At 37.4% G+C, this 8,366-nt stretch overlaps 4 protein-coding genes across 4 annotated transcripts; all 4 read left to right on the top strand.

The window, feature by feature from the left end:
- The first annotated feature begins 3,822 nt into the window (after window positions 1-3,822).
- Window positions 3,823-5,052, top strand: LOC117681832 (uncharacterized). Its single transcript, XM_034447952.2, has one exon. It carries the CDS (start codon window positions 3,823-3,825, stop codon window positions 5,050-5,052), a length of 1,230 nt encoding a protein of 409 aa, XP_034303843.2.
- Window positions 5,053-5,061: 9 nt separating this feature from the next.
- On the top strand, window positions 5,062-5,922 carry LOC136272599 (uncharacterized). Its single transcript, XM_066074349.1, has one exon. The coding sequence runs from the start codon at window positions 5,062-5,064 to the stop codon at window positions 5,920-5,922; it is 861 nt and encodes a 286-aa protein (XP_065930421.1).
- Window positions 5,923-6,021: 99 nt separating this feature from the next.
- Window positions 6,022-7,305, top strand: LOC136272598 (uncharacterized). Its single transcript, XM_066074348.1, has one exon. The coding sequence runs from the start codon at window positions 6,022-6,024 to the stop codon at window positions 7,303-7,305; it is 1,284 nt and encodes a 427-aa protein (XP_065930420.1).
- Window positions 7,306-7,308: 3 nt separating this feature from the next.
- Window positions 7,309-7,926, top strand: LOC117681831 (uncharacterized). The gene has a single exon (XM_034447951.2). It carries the CDS (start codon window positions 7,309-7,311, stop codon window positions 7,924-7,926), a length of 618 nt encoding a protein of 205 aa, XP_034303842.2.
- The last annotated feature ends 440 nt before the right edge of the window (window positions 7,927-8,366 follow it).

Below are 8,366 nucleotides of genomic sequence, written 5' to 3'. Positions count from 1 at the left end.
CATTTTCAACGAGACCGATTTCAACCAAACTTGGCACAAAACACTCTTAGGTAGAGGGGATTTAAGTTAGTTTGTTAAAATTAAGGGCCACGCTCCCTTCAAGGGGAGATAATTGAAAACCAGAAAAGCTGTAAGTTTTGTTGAAGCATCCTCACGTAGCATAGATTCAAGTTTATTCAAATCATGATCCTCGGGGATAGGGTGGGGCCACAATGGGGGGGGGGGGGTTGTCAAATTTTTGATTATGAAGATATTGAGTAAATTTTTAAAAATCATCTTTTCTGAAACTGATCAGACAGAAAAGCTGTAACTTGTGTAGAAGCATCTTCAGGTAATGTAGATTCAAGTTTGTTCAAATCATGATGCCCGGGGGTAGGGTGAGGCCTAACTCACAATTTTTGGTAAAACTGAAATTGTCAACACATTAGGTGTAAGTAAATTTATATACGTGGCATCAATCTTACCAGTACCAAATGAAAATGTAATTTAAAAATTGTATGGCCATATGTTTAACTTCATATAGAATAATAATTAATAAAGATTGAATTAAACGAAAAACAATAATTGGAAAAACAGAAGAGAGTGGGGCAGGTTTTTGTTGATGTACTTTTAAAATTTCAAGCATTAAAAGCAGTCTGGATTCCACGATTTTCGAGCAATAAAGATAAAAGTATTTTGGGTAAACACCTGGGTCATCTATTAATCGAAGTACTGATAGGCGTTGGCGTTATATGTGAGATTTATATTGCAGACTCAGGAGGGACATTTTCATATTATGACTACTCTCTATCAAAATAAACAATAAAATCAAGCATATTTTTATACATTTTTTTAATCAAAACATAGGTAGGGTATAGACACACGTTACATTAACTTATAAATTTGATTCTTTGCAGCTAAAGGTGAAATGTAATTCCGTGTACCTTTCAATTACGAAGTCTACGCATACATCTAGATGGCTGACTTCAATTTGAAAAGCCATATGGTTTTATTAAAATGATTATATCGACTACATCAATCGACAATCTCCATAACAGAGTGGTTAAGCTATTGGACTTAATTTGCTTTTTGCTATTAAAGCAAAGACATAACAGTTAAACGAATTTATCCTTCTTTTTGAATAATCAATGTAGCTTTAACCAGAGTTTTATTATCTGAAATTAGTCTTAGACTGGTATGGGACATTTCCCTATTTTGACATACTACCAATCGAAATAAACATGAAATTAAGGAAAATATCACATACTTTGTTCTTGTTTTCATACATCTACGTAATATCAACTGTTATAGCCAATTTAACATTATATACATTTTTCCGGATTGAGTTTGAATTTTAGAATATTCCGGATTTCCGGATTTGGTTTTGTTATTAGGATTTTTCGCGGGGAACGAGCAGTTTAGATTTTTTCCTAGTCCCTGTGCTGAACACCATTTACATTTACCATGTTTACTATGTTTGTTTCTACGAGAGAAAACTTCTAAGTTGGTAAGTTAACATGAAATCTGCTTGTGTATTGTTTTGTGCAGAAAGTTATGTATAAACGATAGATATAAATGTGTAAACAAAAGTGTTCAACTGTGAAGATGTATTTTTAGTAACATGTTAGAATGTTGGCACAAGGGATATATCTAGAATGTTATATAAATTTAAAGCTATAAGTATCATCGTAGCATGTTTCTATTGTATGATATATCGGAATTTAAGGTTTTATTGTTTGGATGCGATGTTTTGTGTACTCTACCATAGGCGTACATATATATTCATTTTGAATTGTGTAATTTGCTAGTAGTACGAGTTTCGTAATATTTGCTAATTTACTAGAGCATATATATAAGTGAAAGTATTGTTTACAAGAACAGGGGCATATATATTTACTAGAGTGATATTTGTCATATGCTGAGTGTGTTTTGTTTGTTTATTCATAGCATCAAAACTTATGTATGTTTTCTTTGTTTTTCCAGTTAATCACATCTAGTCACATCACGTGTCATTACATCAAGTCACGTCATCATGTCGTAAATCATCATTCTAGTTATACAATGACTGAATAAAGATGTACATTAGCAACAAGTTGACTCTTCCTTGATGGTAGTTAGTACAACATTAACAACTTAGAAGATCTTGTCCCTAAAGAAGCTGTACTTCGTCATGGCGGATGGTGCTACGGGAGAGACAAGACCTAGAACTCATACCGAGAAAGGTTTAGAATATCATCTCGATCGTAAGTCTAAGTATCGTCGGGGATGTGAAAATAAACTGGTGTCTTTGAGTGAGGATATCGAAGAATTATTGACAACATCAACAGATGTGAATGAAGTCAAAGAACTGTACAAGAATTGGCTGAAAGTTTACGATGAACTTTTATTTACACATGAAAGTCTTCAGGGCTTATTGAAACTTTCTACCGGAAGTGGAGAAAGTGATGACAAAGAATTTCAGGACAGGAATTCCCGATTTCATAAAGTGAAAGATTCTGTAGAACAGTGGTTCGCGAAACATTCAATGCAACCGACTCCAAAGAAAATACCATCTGATGTGAAATCGAGACTGTCGAGTGCATCGAAAACTTCAAGTCAAATTTCACTCGAGAAATTAAAAGAAAGTCAACGAAAAGCAGAACTGTTGGCCAAAGCATCAGCTTTAGATGAACAACGAAAATTAGAAGCGGCTAAACTGGAGCTGAAAATGAAAGAAGAAGAATTGAAGATTAAAACTGAACTTCAGATAAGTGATGCACGATCCAAATTATTGGAAGAATTAGAGAAAAGTGAACTCCGTGACCAAGAACTAGAAAACTCCCTCATCAATGAAAATATAGACAGAATTGTAACTTTTGATCTTGATCGTGAGAATGAGTTCACATGTGACAATTCTACTCCGCGCATTCCTCATCGATCTGTGCAACGTTTAGTTAGACCAGAATTGTCAACACCCATATATGAACCAAGCAGTGAAATACAGACTGTCGCTCGTGAATTGAACAAACCAAAAGCTGATCTACAGAAGTTTGATGGAAACCCTATGAATTACACAAGATTTCTCAGACAATTCAATGCCAGAATTTGTTCTAATACGGAATCATACGAAGAACGGTTGAACTATCTATTACAGTTTAATGTTGGTGAAACACAAAGAATCGTTTCTGGTTATTCATATCTGGATGCTGAACGTGGCTACAAAGCAGCACTGGAAGAGTTGAAGGATCGTTATGGAGACCCTGACATTATAGCGCAAGCATATGTGAAGAAAGCTCTCGATTGGCCTCCAGTAAAACCGGACAGTGCAAAAACTTTAGATCAGTTTGCTATATTTTTGCGTGAGTGTCAATATGCTGTTGAAAACATTGATACTGGTCGTGTACTGGAATATTCAGAAAATTTGAAACTGTTAGTGAAGAAATTACCATTTTACCTTCACGACAAATGGCGAAGCTGTGTATATGAACTGAAAGATAGGAAACAAGTTGTGAAGTTTCACCATCTTGCTGACTTTTTTCGCAAAGAAGCCAAAAAAGCAACAGATCCTATATACGGAAGAGAAATTATGAGCAGTTCAGCCAACAAACGTTTTCAAGACCAGAAGAAATCAGAAGCACATAAAAACTTTGCTGTGAAAACCAACACAAGATCTTTCTATGATAACAGTGCTACACAGATGAAACCAGTTTTCAAACATTGTACATTCTGTAATGGAGCCCATTCATTGGACATGTGTTTGAGCATTACTATTCTACCTCTTAAAGACAGATATGCATTCTTGAAAACGAATGGACTGTGTTTTGCTTGAGATATGGACATGTGAAAACTAATTGTCGACAAAGAATGACATGTGCTCATTGTAAGAAGTATCATCCATCCATTCTTCACGTTGATCCTCGACAGAATGAAGGAACAAATGGAGCTTCAACTTCAAGAGAACATACTGACAGTGAGAACCCTTTGTTCACTATGTCATCTACAGTTCATATGGGGGCTGGAAAACAAGCACTACCTATTGTGCCGGTCAGAGTCAAGTCAAAGTTCAGTGACAAATACCTGGAAACATATGCTTTCCTTGACTCAGGAAGCAATGCAACATTCTGTTTGGAGGACATTGCAAGATTGTTAAAACTGGAGGGAAGGAAGATGAACCTCAACCTTACGACAATGGGCCAACAGCATACTCAGACTTCTCATGTGATTTCCGGGTTAGAAATATCCGACATCAATGGTGTGAATGTGTTGGAACTTCCTCCGGTCTACACACAACCTACTTTACCTGCATCGAGGACAGATGTGATTTCTCCAGAGGATATTGAGAACTATCCATATCTCAGTGATATTGAACTTCCCGGGATTGACAGTGATGTTGGAATTCTGATTGGAGTCGATGTGCCTAGGGCAATGGAGCCTTGGGATGTTATACCCAGTGTTGATAATGGACCATTCGCTGTAAAAACTTTGCTAGGCTGGGTGATAAATGGACCACTCGAAATTCATGCGACTTCGAATGATACATATGTGTCCGTTAATCGTGTAGATGCAAAACTAATGAACAACTTGGAGGAACAGATTCGCAATCAGTTTAATCATGACTTTAATGAAAGAACTATTGATGACAAGTGTGAACCCTCAAAGGAAGACAGAAGATTCATAGAATGTGTGTCAAATTCTATTCATTTTGAAGACGGACATTACGTTATAAGCCTTCCGTTTAAGTCAGAAAACGTGTGTTTACCTAACAACAGGAAACAAGTTGAACAAAGACTGTCTTCACTTCAGAAACGATTCAGTCGCGATGAAAACTTCCACAAAGAATACTGTGTATTCATGAACAAGATTCTTGAAGAAGGATATGCTGTCAAAGTTCCAGATGAGAAAGTTATTCAAGATGACGGACAAGTGTGGTACCTACCTCATCATGGAGTATACCATCCTAAGAAAAGGAAGTTGAGAGTTGTGTTCGATTGTGCAGCTCGATATCAGGGAACTTCATTGAACGAACAACTGTTACAAGGACCGAATCTCACAAATACTCTGATTGGTACACTCTTAAGATTCAGACAAGATTAGATAGTGATCATGGGAGACATCGATAGCATGTTTTATCAAGCGAAAGTACCACAGGAGGATGCAAGTTTCCTTAGATTCCTATGGTGGGAGGATGGAAATCCTAGAAAACGCATAATTGAGTACCAAATGGTAGTACATTTATTTGGTGCAACATCATCGCCAAGTTGTGCAAATTATGCTTTGAGGAAAACAGCGCAAGATTACAAAGGACTTTACAACACAGAAGTCATCAACACTGTTCTGAAAAACTTTTATGTGGATGACTGTTTGAAATCAGTGAAAACCGTAACTGAAGCATCTTCTCTGTTGTGTGATTTGCAAGATCTTCTTATGAGAGGAGGATTTCATATTACTAAATGGATTAGTAATAGCCGGGAAGTTATGACCTATATTCCAGTCTCAAGGAGAGCAAAGGAAGTCAAAGACTTGGATTTGGAAAATGATATCCTTCCCATCGATAGAGCCCTGGGAGTTCAGTGGTGTGTTGAAAATGATGTTTTTTGTTTCAAGATGGACATTAAAGATCAACCCTTAACGAGAAGAGGTATCTTATCCATGGTGAGCAGTGTGTTTGACCCACTGGGATTTTTGGCCCCGTTCACTTTAAAAGCAAAGTGTTTACTACAAGAACTTTGTAAACTTCAGCTAGGATGGGATGAGAAGATACCAGGACATCTCGCACAACAGTGGAATGAATGGCTACAAGATCTAGAGAGACTTTCTGACATTAAAGTGTCAAGATGTTATAAACCTGTTGGATTCGGAGAAATAAAGTCCGCACAGCTACATCACTTCGCAGATGCCAGTGAACGTGGATATGGAACTGTATCCTATTTAAGACAGGAGAACTTTGATGGTGCAGTTCATTGATCATTCGTTATAGGCAAGTCACGTGTCGCTCCATTAAAACAGACGACAATTCCTCGACTAGAATTGACAGCGGCTACAGTAGCAGTTCGCACAGATAAGATGTTGAAGTCCGAGTTAGATGTACTTATAGATGAAACTGTGTTTTGGACAGACAGCATGGCAGTTATTCGGTATATAAGAAATACCTCATCTAGATTTCACACTTTCGTCGCAAATAGACTTGCAGTGATTCACGAAGGTTCCTTACCTGATGAATGGCGATACATCAATACCAAACAAAACCCTGCTGATCTTGCATCAAGAGGCATGTCCGCTAATGACATTCTTCAAGGAAAACATTGGATAACAGCACCTGAAGTCTTGTTAGCAAAAAATGATAGTTGGACTGAAAAACCAATGGAACTTTCTGATGAGATACCTGTTGACGATCCAGAGGTAAAAAAAGTCACAGTGAGGGCAGTTATTCATACACGTGAATCCTGTGATAATCATGTTGATAGTGTTGAAAGACTCTTGAACTATCATTACTCATGGTACAAGTTAAAGAAAAGTGTGGCATGGATTCTCAAAATAAAGAAAAAACTGTTTCTCAGAACTCGACGCAATACACAATTAGAAAATCAAGCAGCTGAGACATGTTTATCAGCTGAGGACTTGCAGGAAGCTGAAGTTGCTATTTTGAAATTCATTCAAAGAAAATCATTTGCATCAGAAATCGAAGAGCTGAAGAAAGGACATCCTGTGAAACTTAGTAGCAATGTCAGAAAATTAGACCCTATTCTTGATGATGGACTCATTCGTGTTGGTGGTCGATTGCACAGAGCAAGTATGCCGTTAGAAACCAAGCATCCAATCATCTTACCTAAGGATCACCACGTGTCAAATCTGATATTGAGACAGATCCATTGTGAACTGAAACATAGTGGTAGAAATCATATGCTTTCTATATTAAGACAAAAATACTGGTTAATACATGCGCCTTCTTCTATCAGGAAGTTGATTTCAAAGTGTATAGTATGTCGCCGCCAAAAAGCTAGAGTTGGAGAACAGAAAATGGCTCAATTACCAGAGGATCGTTTAATACCTGATGAACCACCATTCACTAGAGTTGGCGTGGACTATTTTGGTCCTTTTGAAGTGAAATTGAAGAGAAGTCACGTCAAACGTTATGGTGTTATCTTTACTTGTCTTGCCAGTCGTGCTGTGCATTTAGAAGTTGCGTCTTCTTTGACTACAGATTCCTACATCAACGCTTTACGTCGTTTCATTGCACGCAGAGGTCAGGTGAAGAAAATTCGCTCGGACAATGGGACACACTTTGTTGGGGCTGATCGTGAACTTAGAAACTCGATAAACGACTGGAATGTGTCACAGATTCATTAAGCAATGCTACAGAAAAACATAGATTGGCAGTTCAACCCCCCAGCAGGATCCCATCATGGAGGTGTCTGGGAGAGAATCATCAGGACCATAAGAAAAGTGATGAACAGTGTTCTTCGAGAACAGATCCTAGATGATGAAGGACTCAATACACTTATGTGTGAAATAGAGGCCATTCTCAATGACAGACCAATAACCAAGAATTCCGATCATCACAACGACCTAGAGGCTTTGACACCAAATCATCTCTTGTTAATGAGACAACAGCCAAATTTACCGTCAGGTGTGTTTACGAAATCCGACAACTACTGCAGACGTCGTTGGAGGCAGGTTCAATATATGGCCAACCTCCTCTGGAACCGATGGGTGAAAGAATACCTACCATTACTGCAAGAGCGTCAAAAGTGGCACGAAGTGAAGATGAACCTGAAAATCGGTGATGTGGTTTTAGTGGTGGATTCGAACTCTCCTCGTAATTCCTGGCCCATGGGTGTGGTTTTAGAGACTGTTCCCAATCGTTTTAGACTGGTGCGACAAGTTAAAGTAAAGACAGCAACGAACACTTTGATGCGTCCAATAGATAAACTGTGTCTTATTTTGGAAATGGACGAACCTTCTGTGTGATTTGTTATCAAACTTTCATTGTGCTTTTTCATATTTATTGCTTATCTAAGGCAACCTATGATATTTTATTGACACGGGTACTTTTTCAATGTGTATAATTTGATTATATATCAAGTATTATGATTTGTATACTTGTGTCACATAATGTTCCACAATTAGGGGGCTGGATTGTTATAGCCAATTTAACATTATATACATTTTTCCGGATTGAGTTTGAATTTTAGAATATTCCGGATTTCCGGATTTGGTTTTGTTATTAGGATTTTTCGCGGGGAACGAGCAGTTTGGATTTTTTCCTAGTCCCTGTGCTGAACACCATTTACATTTACCATGTTTACTATGTTTGTTTCTACGAGAGAAAACTTCTAAGTTGGTAAGTTAACATGAAATCTGCTTGTGTATTGTTTTGTGCAGAAAGTTATGTATAAACGATAGATATA

This window comes from Magallana gigas, chromosome 2 (assembly GCF_963853765.1).
Source record: "Magallana gigas chromosome 2, xbMagGiga1.1, whole genome shotgun sequence".
Lineage (NCBI taxonomy): Eukaryota > Metazoa > Mollusca > Bivalvia > Ostreida > Ostreidae > Magallana > Magallana gigas.
This window is presented reverse-complemented; position numbering and strand designations above follow the sequence as displayed.